Genomic DNA, 19,316 nt, shown 5'->3' with positions numbered 1-19,316 from the left:
TTGTTTTTTGTGCATTTATTCCATGGCGCTTTACATGTAAGGAGGGGTATACATAATAAAAACAAGTACAATAATCTTGAACAATACAAGTCATAACTGGTACAGGAGGAGAGAGGACCCTGCCCGCGAGGGCTCACAACCTACAAGGGATGGGTGAGAATACAGTAGGCGAGGATAGAGCTGGTCATGCAGCGGTTTGGTCGATCGGTGATTACTGCAGGTTGTAGGCTTGTCGGAAGAGGTGGGTCTTCAGGCTCTTTTTGAAGGTTTCGATGGTAGGCGAGAGTCTGATGTGTTGTGGTAGAGGGTTCCAGAGTAGGGGTGATATGCGAGAGAAATCTTGTATACGATTGTGGGAAGAGGAGATAAGAGGGTAGCAAAGAAGGAGATCTTGTGAGGATCGGAGTTTGCGTACAGGAAAGTACCGGGAGACGAGGTCACAGATGTATGGAGGAGATAGGTTGTGGATGGCTTTGTACGTCATGGTTAGGGTTTTGTACTGGAGTCTCTGGGCAATGGGGAGCCAGTGAAGGGATTGACAGAGGGGAGAGGCAGGGGAATAGCGGGGGGACAGGTGGATTAGTCGGGTAGCAGAGTATAGAATAGATTGGAGGGGTGCGAGAGTGTTAGAGGGGAGGCCACAGAGCAGGAGGTTGCAGTAGTCAAGGCGAGAGATGATGAGGGCATGCACTAGGGTTTTTGCAGATTCTTGGTTGAGGAATGTACAGATGCGTGAAATATTTTTGAGTTGAAGTCGGCAGGAAGTGGAAAGGGCTTAGATATGTGGTTTGAAGGAGAGATCAGCGTCAAGGATTACCCCGAGGCAGTGAGCTTGTGGGACTAGGGAGAGTGGGCAGCCATTTACTGTAATGGATAGGTTCGTTGGGGGGGGGGGGGGGGGGGGGGAGCGAGACTCTGACAGATAGCCTGCGAGGTGAGGAGGTGGTGTGTGAGTGGGAGACGCTGAATGTCCGGTCTGTTAGGTATGATGAGATCCAGGATAGGGCCAAGTCTGTGATGCCAAGGGATGAGAGGGTCTGTAATAATAGGGAATGGTCCACTGTGTCAAAGGCAGCCGACAGGTCGAGGAGGAGGAGGAGGACGACAGTAGTGTCGCTTGCTCTTGGCGGTTAAGAGGTCATTGGTGACCTTAGTTAGGGCAGTTTCAGTGGAATGGTGTAACTGGAAGCCAGATTGTAAGCGTCAAAGAGGGAGCAAGAAGAGAGATGGGAGGACAGTTCAAGGTAGACGTGTTGTTCCAGTAGTTTGGAGGCATAGAGGCATAGGGGAGAAGTGATATAGGGTGATAGCTAGATACAGAGGATGGGTCAAGAGAAGGCTTTTTGAGGATAGGTGTGATGGAGGCATGTTTAAAGCTTGAGGGGAAAACACCAGTTGTTAGTGATAGGTTGAAGAGATGAGTTAGCGTTGGGATGAAGACTGTGGTGAGGTTTGGGATGAAGTGGGATGGGAGCGGGTCAAGTGCACAGGTGGTGAGATGCGATCTTGAGAGTAGAGTGAAGAGTTGATCTTCTGTAATGGTGGAAAAGTTGGTTTTGGAGTCGGAGGGCTGGGAAGTCGGGAGGAAGGGCTCTGGGTGTTGTTGACCAAAACGGTCTCTGATGTTATCAATCTTCTGCTTGAAAAATGAGGCAAAGTCTTCAGCTGAGATAAGTGGGGAGGGAGGAGGTGCTGGGGGACAGAGGAGAGAATTGAAGGGGTTGAATAACTGTTTAGGGTTGTGAGACGGAGGATATGAGAGATGAGAAGGAGGTTTGTTTAGCTGTGGCGAGTGTGGTCTTGAAAGTACTGAGGGACTGTTTGAATGCGATGAAGTGCTCGTTGGAGTGGGATCTTTTCCATCTGCGCTCAGCAGCCTTGGAAGCTCGCCTCAGTTCTTTGGTCAGGCTGGTGTGTCACGGCTGTCTGTTGATTTTGCGAGCTTTGGTATGTGTAAGTGGGGCAGCAGATTCCAAAGCTACAGCTATGGTGGTGTTATATAGAGCAGCAGCGTCATCCGCATTGTGTAAGGAACTTATATCTGTGAGAGGGAGGAGGGATTCAGAGAATGAATGTAGGTCAAGATGTTTAAGATTTCTGCGAGGGTGTGAAATTGTGTGGGGTGGGGATTGTAGACATGGAGTGGAGAGGGAAGAGAATGTGAGAAGGCTGTGGTCAGAGAGAAAGAGGCGAGTTAGAAAGGTTAGATAGGGAGCAGAGGCGGGTGAAGATGAGGTCCAGTGTGTGACCATCTTTGTGGGTGGCTGTAGAAGACCATTGAGTGAGGCCGAAGGAGGAAGTGAGAGATAGAAGTTTAGTGGCAGCCGAGAGGGAAGTGTCAATGGGGATGTTGAAGTCGCCCATGATGATAGTGGGGATGTCCGCTGAAAGGAAATGAAGTAGCAAGTTGGTGAAGTGGTCAAAGAAGGTGGTGGCTGGCCCTGGGGGTGGTAAATGACAGCCAGTTGGAGGTTGGAGGGGGAGTAGATGCGCACAGAGTGCACCTCAAAGGAAGGGAGGGTAACAGAGGGTGGAAGTGGGATTGGGGTGAAGGAGCAGTTATCTGACAGGAGAAAACCAACTCCTCCGCCATGTTTGGGTGGGGTGTGTGAGAAAGGTGGAAGCCACCGTAAGAGAGTGCAGCAGGGGAGGCTGTGTCGGGGTGAGCCAGGTTTCAGTGATGGCGAGGAAGGAAAGTTTGGTAGTAACAAAAAGATCATGGATGTAGGAAAGCTTGTTGCAGACAGAGCGAGCGTTCCACAGAGCTCCTGTTGGTGGGACTGGGGAAGTGGGGGCTGGGCGAATGGGAATAAGGTTAGAGACGTTATGGAAGTTTGTGATAGAGCGTGGATGGGAGGTAGAAATGACTGTGGGAATGTGGTGAGAAGGACCAGGATTTGGAGAGATATCACCAGTAGTGAGAAGGAGCAGAGAAAGTGTTAGCAGGTGGGAGCAGGAGAGGGCATGAGGGGGCTGTCTGTGTTTGGAGGTAGAGGATTGTAGGTTAAGGAACAGTTCTGAGGAGGAGGTGAGATGGATGGGGAGGATTGAAGCAGAGATAAACAGTTCCTTACTTGGTGTGGGGATTAGGGGAGGTAGCATAAAGTGAAGGATTATAGGGGTAAGTGAAAATAAACAGAAACATTGTTTACAGTGACTGGCCAGTTACCTTCAGTTCCCTTCAGGTTCAATTCAGGTTTTAATTCTACTGTAATCTTCACACTTCTAGGACACACATAGGAATCACACTGCAGACTGAAGTCTATGCAGACTTGAGTTATGCAATATAAGTACAACTAAGTGCATTCAGGTGTGAAGCAGAGAGGAATGGTCTCTGCTCATCATGGTCAGAGAATATACAGTGGTGTTCAAAAGTCCTGCATAGGCGTGAAGAAAACTATATGTTTCATACTTCTGCATCTCTGAAACTGGTGGAACATATATGTTTTTGTAATCCCTCATTGTATGCCATACTCATTTCTGAATGTCCCAAGTGTATAAATTGTTATGGTATGCGCATTTTTGATCATTTTTTTTTTTACAGCATAACCATACCTACACCAGTAGTGTGTGTAGAATGGTGAACAGGTTTCTAAGTTCATTAACTTCCAATGCAAGTTCACACAGACTTAAATTTTACTAAGATTTATTATTGTTTATTTAATTCCGAGTGTTGAGCAGAAGGCAGCATTTTCTTACTAAGGAGGGCTATGTATTTTTTTGCATTAACCATACCCTCCACAATATGAAGCCTTCCAACACCATTGGCTGCCATACAGCCCCAGACCATTACTTTCATCGGATGTTTCACAGAGGAGCTCAAACACTCTGGCTTGTACTCTTCATGTGGGAACCTTCTCACATAAGACTTGCCATCATTTCCTAAAGTGCAAAAAGTGCTTTCATCACTAAATAGCACTTTATCCCACTCCTCCTTCCTCCATTTTAAATATTTCAATGCCCACAGTTTTTGCCTTTGTATGGCTGTCATTAATGGCTTTTTCGGGACTTGCACGCTCTCAATCCTGCTTCCAAACATCTCTTCCTAACAGTTGATGTTGCTACCTCAATATTGTACTTTTCTTGCAATTCTCGCAGAAGCTGAGGGGAGGTGAGCTTTCGATTGGCAAGGGATGTTCTTAGCAGTACTCTATCCTCACTTTTAGTTGACTTTCTGGGCCGACCAGATCTGGGCCTGTCCTGGGTGATTCCAAGCTGCTTATGTTTCTGCAAAATTCTTACGACTGTACTCTGATTACAGCCGACCTTCCTTGCGATCTGGGGACCAGTATAACCCTCTTCATGTAGCACCACAACTCGCACACGATCCTCCGCTGACAAAAATCTGAAGGCTCCCATCATAAAACTCTACAGTATGATTCACTAGATAGACCAACAGATAAAACAAACAAAGCAGCAGATGTGATGCAATGTAATTGGCTGCCATATCCAGGTTATGATCGGTCACAAGAGCCTCATCTGTGATTGGCTAATTTTGGATCTGAAACTGTACAATATTTAGTTCTGCTTTCAATTCCCATATTGTTGCAATAATTTCAGGCAAAACTGCTTCAAAAGCTAAAAATATTACAGGGAGGGAATGCAAAATTGTATTCTGAACTATATATATATATATATATATATATATATATATATATATATATATATATATATATATATATATATATATATATATATATATATATATATATATATATGTGTATCATATTAGCATCGAAGATATTCGACAAAAAACGTTTAAAACTTGTAAAAATCAACTTAACCTATGCAGGACTTTCAAACACCACTATACAATATAAGGGCGGGAGTGTGTGTGTGTGTGTGTGTGTGTGTGTGTGTGTGTGTGTGTGTGTGTGTGTGTGTGTGTATGTGTGTGTATAGGAGGTACGGTACTACAGGAGGTAGGTTTGTTTTTCTTCCCTCTGTGGGTACTCAACTTTATTAGCATGCACAAAGAGACCAAAGTTAGCTCCTAAAACGCATGAAAAAGGCACACCAAAACATGCCTTTTTGCCGCAGCTTCTTTCCTGCCAAGAAATCAGGTTTTGCTGCAGAAAAAAAAAAAAAAAAAGCAGCAAAAATGCCCAGTACGAACATACCGATAAGTGATCAAATCTATAGGATTCAGTTAGGGACAACTGTGGGAATCTTTCCAAAATTTTTAGCCAACGTTTTCTTCTTCAATAGGGCTTATTTCCCGTATTTCTTTTGAGTGGACATGGTATTTTGTTAGGACAAGATCCAGAAGCTTGTTGTATAGTAATGAAATCAAACCACTAGAGCGATGTGAGCTATCCTCTATTGTTATATTTTGAGGCACACAATTATCTAGAGTGAGACCCTTGCCTGATATTGCATGTCTTGCTTAAGTTGGAGGTACTTATACAATTCAGAGTGGGGTAGTCCATATTCACGTTGTAGTTGTGAAAGTTCCTTAATAGAGTTGCCTGTTAACACGTGGGTGAATCTATTCAACCCTTTTAAGCTCCAATTTCTAAAAACCTTCTAATTGGTACATACTGGAGAGCCATGAGATATCAAATAACTACGTAAATTGTGAAATCCCATATATGCCTTGGGTCATGATCCGTTCTGGAGTTTAGTCTTGTCTGCTCTTTCTCTGGGTGGATCATGATAAGGGTTAACTTTGCTCTGCCTCATTCTGGGCTCGGGTTTGCTATTTAGCTTCCAGGTATCCAGAGGGTGGTGTCAGCTATAGCTCTGTCTTTGGTGTGTGAACCTGACTCTGGAAGCCCTTGGTTTGTCCTACTGTGAACCCTGACTGGTCCTGTGTGTTATCTCCCCCTGCCTGCCCTTTCCCAGTGTCTATTTGTTTGTCTGTATATCTGCTTGACTCCCTGGTTCTGATCTTTTGGCTTTTTGACTCCGTTTCAGTTTGTCCCTATTGCACCGTATTTTGCCCGTCCTGGTTTACTGATCCCTTGCTATGTCCTGACTATCCATTCTGTCTAAATCCTTTTGTACTGTTGTGCTCCGAGTTGGTTTTCCTGACCTCGCTCTCGCCACTAGGTGGTGTCTGTTCAGTTGCTGTGTGTGTGCAGTCTGGCTTCCCTACCAGGCTCCCCCTGGTGGAGGTTGCACTGCACTGCAGCTGCATGACACCTCGTAGTTTTCTCACCGTCCATCAAAGTTTGTGACTTAACAGCATAGTTGGAGTTTTACTTGTAGAGGTCTTAAACGTATGTGCCTCCAGTGCCTCGTACAACTTATTTGACTTAAAATGATGCTGAAGTTAAAGACATTGATCTCCCCCATCCCCGAATATGCTGCAGTTGAGCTGCCATACAACAAACCCACAGATTAATGCAATGTTTTATGTCTTTGCAGTGTTTCTACCTGAATTTGCAGAGAGTGTCTTTCCAAAATTCAATCCCATAAAAAAAAAAAATAAGGGGGGCGTGACCGGATGTGGAGCTGAGCGGACGTGCGAGGCTCGAGCTCCCTAACCACCAGCTATCATAAGCGGCCCAAAGCACAGTGAGGTGACCGGAGGAGGTCAGATCAGAAGATAAGATAAGCCAGGCGGTGGTGCACTCCAGGAATGAAGCGAGGGAGAAGGAGGGGGCAGGCGCCCAGCAGGGTCCAGGTCTTTGAAGCGATGGGTAGTTGGATCCAAGATGGCGACCGCAACTCTCACCACGCGGCCGCCGGCAGCAGCAGGAGTGATGGCAGTGTGAAGCAAAGGTCAGAGCTGCACAGTGAATCACTCCACCAGCCCCAAACTCCCAGCAAAACTGAAAGATCCCTGAGCACACAGAGCTATTCACCAACGCTGCAGTCGCTGCTTTTCCCCCCTGCTAGGAATGCTGAAGGTTCAGAGCCTGAAGATTTACAGCCACTAAACACAGCCCTGACCGTCTCCTCAGACTCTCCTATTACAGACTCCAATTCTGCCCCTGTCACTGTAGCCACACTCAAATCCCTGCTGGGAGACCTGAAGCAAGCCATTCATACTGATATCACAACGGCTTTCACTGAGCTACATAAAGAAATAACGCAGATTGGCGACAGAACCTCACACATAGAGGGGAAACTGGAGGAATATACTACGGCGCACAACCAACTAGTAGACGCGCATAATGAAGCGGACGAAGAAATCATGGCCCTAAAACTGAAGCTTGCAGACCTAGAAGACCGATCCAGGCGCAATAACCTACGTTTCAGAGGAATCCCTGAGAGTGTGTCAGCGGATACACTAAAGGAGTTTCTAATGGACTTCTTCACAATTCTGGTGCCGTCAGCAGAACAGAGGGACCTGCTGATTGACAGGGCACATCGGATCCCCAAACCAAAGTCTGCTCCCAGCTCCGCACCGCGAGACGTGATAGCCAGGCTGCACTTCTACCATTTCAAGGAGGCAGTGACCAAGTCAGCGTCAGCAAAGCAAGAACTTCCAGAAAGATTCCGGAACATTCTGGTGTTCACCGACTTGTCTGCGACAACCCTGAACAGGAGGCGAGAATTCTCATCCGCAACCAAGATTCTACGGGACAACAGTATTGTCTACAAGTGGGGATATCCAGTAAAGCTCATCGTGACGAAAAACGGAACTTCACACGTCCTTGCGTCTCCCAGAGAGGCCATGACCCTGCTCCAGGAATGGTCCCTGACATCAGTGGATGAAGATACCAGCTCCCCACTAAAGAAAAGACCCCCGACACTGAACAAAGAATGGACCTGATTCTCACGCAAGTACTCTGTTACCATATGTATCCCCTGTGTGCCTATGCCAGGACACCACACTGTTATTTTTTTGCCTGGCTGGCAGGTTGAAGGGGCATGAGAATATTGCTTTCGTTTTTTCTATTCTCTCCCCCCCTTTAATACTGGATAGGAACGACTATCCAGTTGGTTCACATAGAACCGGACTCTGAGTTGTACAAGTTGTACTTGTTCTGGTTGTTAATTACTTTAACCCCTTTGTTTCCCTTATTATTATCCTGTATCTGGTGACTGATTGAATTTTTTTTTCTTTTTTGTAACTGATGGTATTTCAAATATCTAGCATTAATGTGAAAGGCCTAAACAGCCCTTTCAAGAGATCGTTATTATGGAAGGAAGCCCAGGCACTCAAAGCGGACATACTATGTGTCCAAGAAACTCATTTAAATCGTGATGATACCCATAGACTACAACATAAAAATTACCCCCATATCTATGTGTCATATGCGGCGAAAAAGAAGAGAGGGGTAGCGATTGCAATAAAAGACACTGTAGCGTTCCAGCTTGTTGATAGCGTTCTGGATGATGAAGGCAGATATGTAATATTGATATGTAGCATCAATAACAAGGTGTATACAATTGCATCTATATATGCACCCAATACAGGTCAAATCACTTTTATTAAAGACCTCATAACTAAATTATCCAAAATAAAACAAGGATCCCTGCTAATCTGTGGAGATTTTAACCTCGTCCCGATCCCCAACATAGACAAATCTTGGTGCTCAAAGAAAAAGTCCCAATCCCATGCGCTGTCCCAGTGTCTTATATCAGAAGAATTGTATGACACGTGGAGGGTCCTTCATGCTTCTGAAAGGGATTATACATATTACTCCCACCCACATAAAGTATATTCAAGAATAGATCTAATAGTAGTGGATAAATGGCTCCTACAAAATATACAATCAGCAAAAATTGGGAACATAACCTGGTCGGACCACGCTCCTGTAACATGCCAAATTAAAGAGACGTACAATAATTTAACTTATTCTCCGTGGAGAATTAATAACTTCTTAATAGCCTCAGATAATATTAAATCCCAACTTAACGACCTTCTCCAGGAATTTTTTGATATCAATAGTACCCCTGACATATCCCCGACCACAGTGTGGTGCGCCCACAAGGCCTATATAAGAGGGCGGCTAATACAGATAGCAGCGCAACACAAAAAATTGAGAATGCGACAAATAGAAGAGCTCAATAAAAATATAGCAACAATGGAAAACATCCATAAACATAGCCCATCACCCACGGTATATAGGAAACTACAAAAGGCAAGATACGAACTATATCAGCTATTCCAATATAAATATGAGCATAATTTGAGGAGGAATAAAGCGAAATATTATTGGCAGGGGAATAAGGCGAGTAAAATACTTGCCAATAAGATTAAAGCGAGATTAACAAAGCAAAAAATAGCTCACATACAAGATGATCAAAAGAACAAAATATACAACCCTAAAGAAATTGCGAATACTTTCGCAAGATATTACTCCTCACTCTATAATCTCAAGACCGACAACCTTATCCCACAACCCAACGCTGAGCTAATTAATAATTTCCTGAATAGCATATCTTTACCCCAAATCCCAGAGGATAAATTGATGGCAATAAATCAACCTATAAGCCAAAAAGAAATCCAACAAACCATTCAGGCAACAAAAAATAATAAATCCCCAGGACCGGATGGTATAACTAATGAATACTTGAAGTTATTCAACCAAATATTGTCCCCACATCTATTATTAGTCTTCCAAAATATATTTGAAACAGGCAAAATACGAGAAGAAATGTTACAAGCGACTATAGTCCCTCTTCCCAAGCCAGGAAAAACTCCCGATCATCCAAGTAATTTCAGGCCAATATCCCTACTAAATACTGACCTCAAGCTGTACTCCAAAATCTTAGCAAATAGACTCTCCGATGTAATCCCTTCCCTGGTGCACAGAGACCAGGTTGGATTTATCAAATCTAGACAGACATTGGACGGCACCAGACGAATGATTGACCTCATCCATGTGGCGGGGAGCGACCGGACGCCTTCTCTGCTCCTATCCCTGGACGCGGAGAAGGCGTTCGATCGGGTGCATTGGGGATACCTGTTTGAGGTTCTGGCCAGATTCGGATTTACGGGTAATATTGCTAAAGCAATCACTCTGCTATATTCTCACCCATCAGCATCGGTTTCTGTCTCTGGAATGATGTCGGACAGGTTTACTATTACTAACGGGACGAGACAGGGGTGTCCGCTATCACCCCTTATATTCGCTTTGGTGATTGAGCCTCTAGCGCAGAAAATTAGATCACACTCGATGATATCAGGAATTCAGGTGAATAAAACGGAACACAAAATAGGCTTATTTGCTGACGACATCATTCTAGCGTTAACAAACCCGACAGAATCATTACCGGCAGCAATGCAAGTAATCGATTCATATACTAAAATATCATATTATAAGCTGAACGTATCTAAATGCCAGGTATTAAACCTGACCCCTCTCACAAAACACCCCAAAAGCTTTGAGAATAAGTACCCTTTTAAGTGGGAAAATGACCACATTGAGTATTTGGGTATTCGGCTGACACTCTCGGCAGATAAAATGCTATCACTGAATTATGAGTCTCTAAGGAAGAAAATCCAAACTGACATGTTACGTATGAAGAAACACGAACTATCATGGCTGGGCAGGATTGCATCGGTAAAAATGTTCATTCTCCCACAAATACTGTATTTGTTCCGCAATCTCCCCATCATATTCCCAATGAAAATATTAAAAGAGATTCAAGCAATGATTTTAAAATACATTTGGCAAGAGAGAAAACCCAGAGTCCAAGCGGACACGCTTTACATCCCTATGAGTAAGGGTGGCCTGGGGTGCCCCTCAGTGGTCCGGTACTACAGGGCCGCATTATTCGAACAGTTACGATTCATGTGGAATAATGATGATGATCGGCACTGGATAGCAATTGAAAAACATTTGATGAGAACCTCCAATGTCTCAGCTTTTTACCATGCACATCAAACTAAAGTCCCTAATAGAAACCTAAAAATGTCCCCAACAATAGACGCGGCTGTGGAGCTATGGAGTGTGTTGACTAATAAATTAGGCCTTATACAAACCGCATTCCTCAAAGCTCCTATAGAGACACTGGAGCATTGTATCCCGGACCTCAAACTTAAAAATTGGAATTTACCCAAAACCACCTCAATTGGGAACTTGTATGAGGGGGAGGAATTAATTACTTTTACATCATTGAGAGATAAATACAATGTTCCTCAAAGGGATTTTTACAAATATTTGCAGATCCGGCATTTCCTAACTGAAAGGAAAAAACAGATGCCTGCACCGCCATCTAAACTTTACTCTATGCTGATGAACCCGACATCACAGATTAGAGCGCTGTCCACAAGCTACGACTGTATGTTGGAGAATACTCTGCCCTCTCTAACTACATACCTGCAAAAGTGGGAAAAAGACCTAAACTGCACATTCACACCGGATCAGTGGAGGGCATCCTTCTTAATTATTGGAAGCCAATCTAAATGTACTAACCACATAGAAAACGCCAGGAAATTGTTATATCGGTGGTATTTCACTCCCAGTAGATTGTCCAGGATGTTCTGCAGTTCCCCAGACACGTGCTGGAGGTGTGGAGACCCCTGTGCAGACATGCTACATATATGGTGGAGTTGTGACAGAATTAGACGTCTGTGGGCAGCCATAGATCATCTGATGTTCCAGATTTGTGGTATACCGGTGACTCTTAATGCACAGCAGGCGTTACTCGCTATTGATTTGGACTCGTTTCCCTATGAGTTCCGTACAGTGATTGTACATATTATTGTAGCAACAAGACTCAAAATTGCTAGTTACTGGAAAAACTCCAGGTGCCCCTCACTGCCCGAGGTCGTATCACTGATCAACGAAAATTGCCTATCAGAAAAAATAATCGCTACATCTAATAATAATATAGCTCAATTTCAGAAAAAATGGAACAATTGGTTATCTTTCCGTTTAAATATCGTTCTTAAATAACTTTGCAGATTTGCATATAGAGAATGTGATTGGATAGTTATTGTAATGTCACCATTTCCCCTATCCTCTTCCCTTCCCTAATCCCCATAACGTTGTGTTAATTATTAAGAATTTAATGTCAATAAGATGTAATGCTTGACACAATTTGTAAATAAAAATTTATGTTTAAAAAAAAAAAATAATAATAAAAAAAAAAAATAGGTGTCTCCGGGTTTCCCATACTGGGGGGGGAAGGGGGGTTATGTAACACAGAATAGCTGTGGCAGCCAAATCATCTTGACTAGGTTAGCACGCCCCACCACTGATAATCACCGTTTGGACAAGGTCTCCAGTTTACATTCAAACTTCATTAATAATGGGTTAAGGTTTAATTTCTCATAATCATTTACTCTAACAGTTATATTGATGCTTAAAGGGAAGGTGCCGCGTTTTAATATTGTAAAAAAAAAAAAAAAAACGCTTTAATTCCTTATTTTTATAAGTTATTTTCAAGTGCATAGTATTTATTGTTTTTTTTTTATTCATTTTTTTTTCTGCCACTGGGCGCCGCCATTTTCATTTGCAGGACTGTAAGTGTAGCTGCACGACACTTACAGTCTGCAAATACGGCAGCTCTGGACATAGACATCTGCAGTCGGGAGGCGACCCCATACTAGCATTATCAGCTGCTCTCTGCTCTGATGTGGCCACGCCCCCTGGGCTGTCTCCACATCACAGCAGAGGCAGGAGATCGGCGCCATCTTGCTTCAGTCTACAGTGGAGTGTACCTGACTGTGAGCTACACTGTGACTGAGAGCTGTGCTGTTGGAGGGGCAGCTACATCTGTCTCCCCTCACACTGTCAGCGGCCGTTCCCTGTCCTCTGCTGCCTGGTGTGTGGCTGTAATCCCTAGAGAGGGTGAAGGAGTGCTGCCGTCTGATGTCCTCTATCAGGAGCTGCAGAGAGGTAAGAGGGGGATGGGGGAGGCTCTGTGCTGCTCGACCTCTCACTGTAGCTCCTCACAGGACATCAGACCCTGCATCTATCACTATACTGTGCTGAGCCATGTATCTAATCCTCTCCTGTGTGATACTGTCTGGTGAACCGTGTATCTAATCCTATCCTGTGCTGACCTGTGTATCTAATCCTCCTGTGGAATACTGACTGCTGAGCCGTGTATCTAATCCTCTCTTGTGTGATACAGTATGCGTCGCACAACGCAGCACAACGCATGTCCATGCGCCCCCCATGTTAAATATAGGGGCGCATGACGCATGCGTCGCCGCTGCGCTTCCCGACGCTGCGTCGGGAAACGCTAATGTGAACGTAGCCTAATAGAGGGGACAGCATGACCTCCAGTTAGGTGCAGTCAGGGGAAGGCTGGTGAAGCAGCTGAAGAGAGGGGTCTCATTTTTATTGTTACTATATGGCTACATTTCCTTCCCAGCGTCACCCCGTACTGCGCCTGTCGCCTCGCTTTCACACATTGCCAGGACAGGATGGGGAAGACAGGATCTGAGGAGGAGAATGGGGTCTGCATGCAAAGTCTGGATCAGAACAGGCCATCAATCCACAGAAATGTTTCCTGGATTTCTGTGGAGCAGACGGTCCATCCATGTGTATAACAGACAGCGCTCTATGTACAATCCCTGGCTGCTCCGCGCACCAAACAGGGGGCCCCTATAGACCAGCACACTGCTCTCCTGAAATACTCTGTGCTGCTGTCACCCTGCTCCCTCCACCACATATCTCCCATAATCCTTGCTGCCTGCCATCCTCGGTGACTGTCTACTTGTCAGTATAAGGCTGCTTTCACACTAGCATCGGTACGGGCCTTTCGCAGTGCGTCGTACCGACGCATGCTGTGAAAGAAATGCCCGACGTGGGCAGCGGAAGCAGTCTTACGACGCTTCCGCTGCCCCATTGTAAGGTCTGGGCATGAGGAGGCGGAGTTTCGGCCGTGCATGCGCGGTCGAAAATGGTGGACTCGACGCACAAACGTTACATGTAACTTTTTTTTGTGGCGGCGGTCCGCCAAAACATGACGCAACCGTCGCACGACAGTTACGACGTGTGGCAATATGTTGCAATGTGTCGGTAATGTTAGTCTATGGGGAAAAAACGCATCCTGCAGACAACTTTGCAGGATGCGGTTTTTCTCCTGAATGACGCATTGCAGCGTACAGCCAACAACGTAGTGTGAAAGTAGCCTAAGGCTGCCGTCCACGCTCAGTATTTGGTCAGTATTTTACCTCAGTATTTGTAAGCCAAAACCAGGAATGGGTGATAAATGCAGAAGTGGTGACGTGTTTCTATTATACTTTTCCTCTAATTATTCCACTCCTGGTTTTGGCTTACAAATACTGAGGTAAAATACTGACCAAATACTGATAGTGGACGGCAGCCATACTCTGCAGTCACCAACAAAGTGGCTGCTCACTGGGTTCCTGTATATCATCCTCTCTAATCCCTTAGCAAACACCCAGAAGGGGAGGAGAGGAGTGACATCACACATGTCAGCAGACTCCGCCCATAATTACTGCAGTGCTGTAATGTGAGCTATTTGTACACTAGGTTTTTCTGAAATTTCAGCAGCTGCTCCCCCTAGTGTTGAAAAGTGGAAATTCCAAAACTTTTCAAATTATTTTTCATATTTTACTAAATTATAAACAAATGATAATATTTAAGAAAATGTAATCATTAATTCTTTACATTTTTACAATTTCTGAAAAAAATTTTTTGATGGCACCTTACCTTTAAATACTTAACTTCAGAGACCACTTGTAGACCAGAGCCAGTATAGTGAGGTACATTATTTCCTGTGTTGACCAGTTGAAGTAAAACAGATTTGTTCCAGTTGATCATTAAGCTTTGACCAGAAATAGCATAGAGTGCAACGTTCTCCACTATGGAATCCCACTATACAAGGATGTTTTCTATATAATTGCAGCTAATGGTTCAATGGCTAGCATGAAGAGCAAGGGAGACAAAGGGCATCCCTGCTGTGTTCCCCTACCCAATTTAAAGGATGGAGAAAGATGCCCACCCACCCCTTTATTTTAGCCATGGGCTCTCCATATAGCAATTTAACCAATGAAAAAACTAAAACCCATACCAAATTTTTCCAGAACTGCCCATGAAACTCCCTTTCAATAGAGTTAAACCTTAGCGGCATCAAGCGAGCATATAACCCTATCCCTCTCATTGTCCATCTGCAGCTGGAGTTAAGAAATAGTCTACGGATAGACTAAAAAAAAAGGCAGAGAATTATTTAACCTGACAAAAAGAATCTTTGCGATCCTGTGCTGTAATGTCTGTATACTCTTGCTTCCTCCCCTGCCCAGGAGATGTGGTATGATCAGACCATGTCCCTGTACAGTCAGACACAGCCATTACACAGTACACAGCAGGGGCACATTTATAAGATTATCTCGGCACACGAAGATTTTGTAATCACTTCCTATTGTGGACGTTATAACTACAATCACTGCGCCTCTTGCATTGAGTGAGGTAGGGTTCCTCCGTTGGTTGCTTCCGGAAAAGCACTCAATTGAGGTAATAAAATATCTCCACATTTTTTTTTCCTATAAATCTCGATGGGGAGACCGTCCAAACCTGGCGATTTGTTATTTGCCACTGATGCCACAGCCATTTGTAATTCCTCCAACTGCAGTGGGCTATTTAAATATTTTTGATCTGTTTCATAAATAATTGGAAGATTAATCTCCTCCAAGTAAGACAATATTTGTTCTCTGATTAATTGTAGCTTGGATTTATATACAACTTTATAGAACGCCAAAAAAATATTTGAGATCTAGTCAGGCTGGTTGACTACGGTGCCCTCTTTAGTCCTCAAACTGTCCTGCAAAAACTCCTCAAACTGCTTTGTTTTGGTTTTAGATCTGTTGATGGCCTGTATCAGAGCCCCGCTCAAGCAAACCTTCATCACATCCGACACTATATTTTGTGATGAACAGCCGTTTTCTTTAAAATAATGCTCAAGAGTAGCAGTAATGATCATTAACATCTAGAATTTGAAGCCAAAAGGGATTCATGGACCACATAGCAAGAGATGACTCCGGTCTAGGCAGAAGACAAAGGCGAGTGATCCGAAAGTAAATATTCCACTGTCTCCACCAAGAAGAGACTATGTTCTATGCCCAGAGCTGAATCAATGCATGATCATGTATTAAGAGACTTAGAGTAACAAGAGAATTGTCAGGTCTTAGAATATGTAAGCCGCCACAGATCTGTCAGGGATAATTCTGTCAAAATCTCACCAAACTTGGGTTAGTCTCTGTAGCAGAATCGGATTTAAATCTATGCCAATATGGGTGAACAAGATTATTAATATCTCCCATGCACTGTACAGGGACTCCTGGCACCCTGTCAATAAGACACAATATTTTTTATCACAGAATTATTATAAGATAAGAAGGGGGATATATTGCAATAAGAAGAATTTCCTTTATAAATAGTTTGCAATGAATGTCCAGGAATCTACCCTCCCCATCTATCCTGGGAGAGATCAGTTCAAAGGGCATAGATCTGTGCACTAGTATGCTGACCCCTCTCGAATAACTAGAGCAAATGGAGTAGAAGCTCTGACTGATCCAAACACTTAATACACGCACTGTTTTACTCAAAATGTATATGTCAGTAGACTCACTATTGCTGGCAGGTGGTCCCCAAGGCATTCCATAATAGCTGCATTCTTTGAGGAATCCCCCAGACCACTTACGGTACATTCCAGGAAAGAAATTTTACTTTACTAGCTGTTATATTTTGCTATATAGGAGATGAAAAGTATGTGCAAGATTTACATTATCACATCCAACAGTATTCTTAATTTAAAAAAATATTGATGCATCTAAATGAATGGAGCTCTGCTGCAAGTACAGCAGACTGTAGGAGAATGAAAGGGGTGTTGGGGAAGTTGTCCAAGTAACGAAAACGCTGCTTAAAAGGGAGTGTGTCAGCATACATAGACTGCTCCAATGAAGCAGAGGCAGTGCGCTCGGTGGACCCTTGGTGTGGCTGAGCAGTTCAGTACACCCTCCCATATACTCTCTGCACCTCTCGGAGGCAAGCAGGTGGGAAGATGCGTGATCTGTTAGGCCACGCCAATGGTGTTCCGAGCGCTTGTTCTTCAATGAAACAATCGTTTTGTGCTGACAAGATTCTATTTTAAGGGTTAATTCACATACATTGGGGTTATTAATACCAAAAGAAAAAGGGTTTTCATCCTTTACACCACATTTATGTGTTTTATTCGCGTTTTAGACATGCTCGACAAAGGGGTTAGGACCATCACAATGTGGGCAGAGAAGGTGTGCAGTCAAAAATCGCAACCCATTTTAGTGGAACTTAGTGGACCAAAGTCAGTCAATTAATCAATGGTGCAGACTTAAAGGACTGTTCCACAGTAATGAGGTTGTTCAATATCACTCAGCACCACCACTGACCAGCTCTTAGCAGCACCTGCTATTTCTTTATATATAGAAGCAGTGAAAAAAAAATAAAAGGGACAAAGGTGTACTGTTCACAAATGCTCCCATCCAACATCTGATCAGTCAGATCTGCCAGACCTCTGAATGCAGAGCTCTACTTGACCCCCACTGATCAATAGCTTTCTGCCTTTTCAGATTGTACACAGAAACCGGCCAATCATGAATATGGAGAACTACATAGCAGCAGATTTAGTAGTCCTCATGATAAAATCAGTTCAGCGGGAGATCAAAACTAGAGCAAGCAGCCCAGCAAGTGACATATTGCTGGAATCAGGGTCTCTGTCGCTCATTATGCTGCTCTCAGATTACGTGGCAGGTCACGGATGTTTCAGTGACCTCACAAATGCAGTCAGTGCCTGGAGCTGTGCTGGAGAGAGATGAGGAAAGGCAAGACACAGATAAGAGATGCAGGAAATACAGAGGGAGGGCAGGAGAGATACAAGTCCTTTGTCCTGGACTCATCTGAACAAGTCCTTGGAGAGCGTTAGCAAAATAGCCTCATTAAGGGCTATTACCACGCACGTAATTATTTTTTCAGTTGTACTTACCAAATCATAAATCTGATTTGCTAATTGTACTTTCTCATCAGCATCTTCTAGAGCTTTGAAATAATCCTGAAGGAAAAAAAAAAGAATCAGTTACTCTTATAGATCAGCATCTTACAGATAGCTGGTATAAAAAAATCCTATGTAATAACTTCATTGCTGTGTACACTGGCAACATATTAGATTCATGCTATGCCAAAGTCATATTGCTGCAGCCAATCCATAGGCTCAGCGACTGCCTGTTTAGACTACACAAACCACAGGGATGACAGATTGTTTGCAGCAACATTGACAACACAGCCAATCACAGACACTGGGAGCAGTTATGGAGACCCAGTGCTGGACCCAAGGAGAGAGTCTTAAACAAGCTGCTACATGGGGACAGATTTTCTGAAACTAGAAAATCCATTTGATCCAGGTGATTGCAGCTGTTTTACAATCAGTAGAAAGTCACCAGGTTAGCAGATAGTCACCTGTTTTGTCGTGATGCCCTATGTGCACCCATGCCTTTATTACGTTTTTTCAAGAATTTAAAGACAAAAATTGTCCAAGGAAATTCTACATCTTTATGTGAGCAGCACCGACAAAGCCGCGTCTACACATACAGGCCAGGACACGTGCACGAGTCGCCCGTATTATGCACATGTCCACTTCTAATAAGTGGAGGCAAAAAAAGAAGAACACTATGTGAGAACCCGGCCTTACTAAAAAGGAACGAGTCTAGCCTGCAAGTGAATGACGCCAATAAGCAGTACGCAGCACTCCATTTACGAGTACTTAATTGAAAAGGAAAAAACCTGAAGGTTAAAGGGAACCTGTCACCCCGTTTTTTCAGATTGAGCTATAAATACTGTTAAATAGGGCCTGCGCTGTGTGTTTAAATAGTGTATGTAGTGTACCCCGATTCCCCATGTATGCTGAGAAATACATTACCAAAGTTGCCGTTTTCGCCTGTCAATCAGGCTGGTCTGGTCAGGTGGGCGTGTTCACAGCGCTCTTTTCTTCCCCAGCTTTCCGTTGGTGGCGTAGTGGTGTGCACATGTCCAAGGTCCGAATTCCCTGCGCCCACGTGAAGACACAGCGCGCGATCTGCGCTGTCATCCCTTGCATCGGTGGGGGCGGCCATCTTCCTGGGGCCGCGCGTGCGCAGATGGAATGCTCTGCCGCACGGGGCTTCAGGAAAATGGCCGCGGGATGCCGCGCGTGCGCATTAGAGATCGCGGCGGCCATTTTCCCAAAGCCGAGATGCAAACTCGGCTTTGGGAAAATGGCCGCCGCGATCTCTAATGCGCACGCGCGGCATCCCGCGGCCATTTTCCTGAAGCCCCGTGCAGCAGAGCACTCCATCTGCGCACGCGCGGCCCCAGGAAGATGGCCGCCCCCACCGATGCAAGGGATGACAGCGCAGATCGCGCGCTGTGTCTTCACGTGGGCGCAGGGAATTCGGACCTTGGACATGCGCACACCACTACGCCACCAAC

General features: G+C 44.4%; 1 protein-coding gene across 2 annotated transcripts in view; it reads right to left on the bottom strand.

Annotated features, from left to right (window-relative positions):
• ING3 (inhibitor of growth family member 3) overlaps positions 1 to 19,316 on the bottom strand; it is a 39,325-nt gene that overhangs the window by 15,140 nt on the left and 4,869 nt on the right. For both annotated transcript variants that reach the window (XM_069764868.1, XM_069764869.1), the window contains exon 4: positions 17,839 to 17,904. In XM_069764868.1, the coding sequence (XP_069620969.1) occupies positions 17,839 to 17,904 (66 nt within the window). The remainder of the gene's footprint in view (positions 1 to 17,838; positions 17,905 to 19,316) is intronic.

This window comes from Ranitomeya imitator, chromosome 4 (assembly GCF_032444005.1).
Source record: "Ranitomeya imitator isolate aRanImi1 chromosome 4, aRanImi1.pri, whole genome shotgun sequence".
Taxonomy (NCBI): domain Eukaryota; kingdom Metazoa; phylum Chordata; class Amphibia; order Anura; family Dendrobatidae; genus Ranitomeya; species Ranitomeya imitator.
This window is presented reverse-complemented; position numbering and strand designations above follow the sequence as displayed.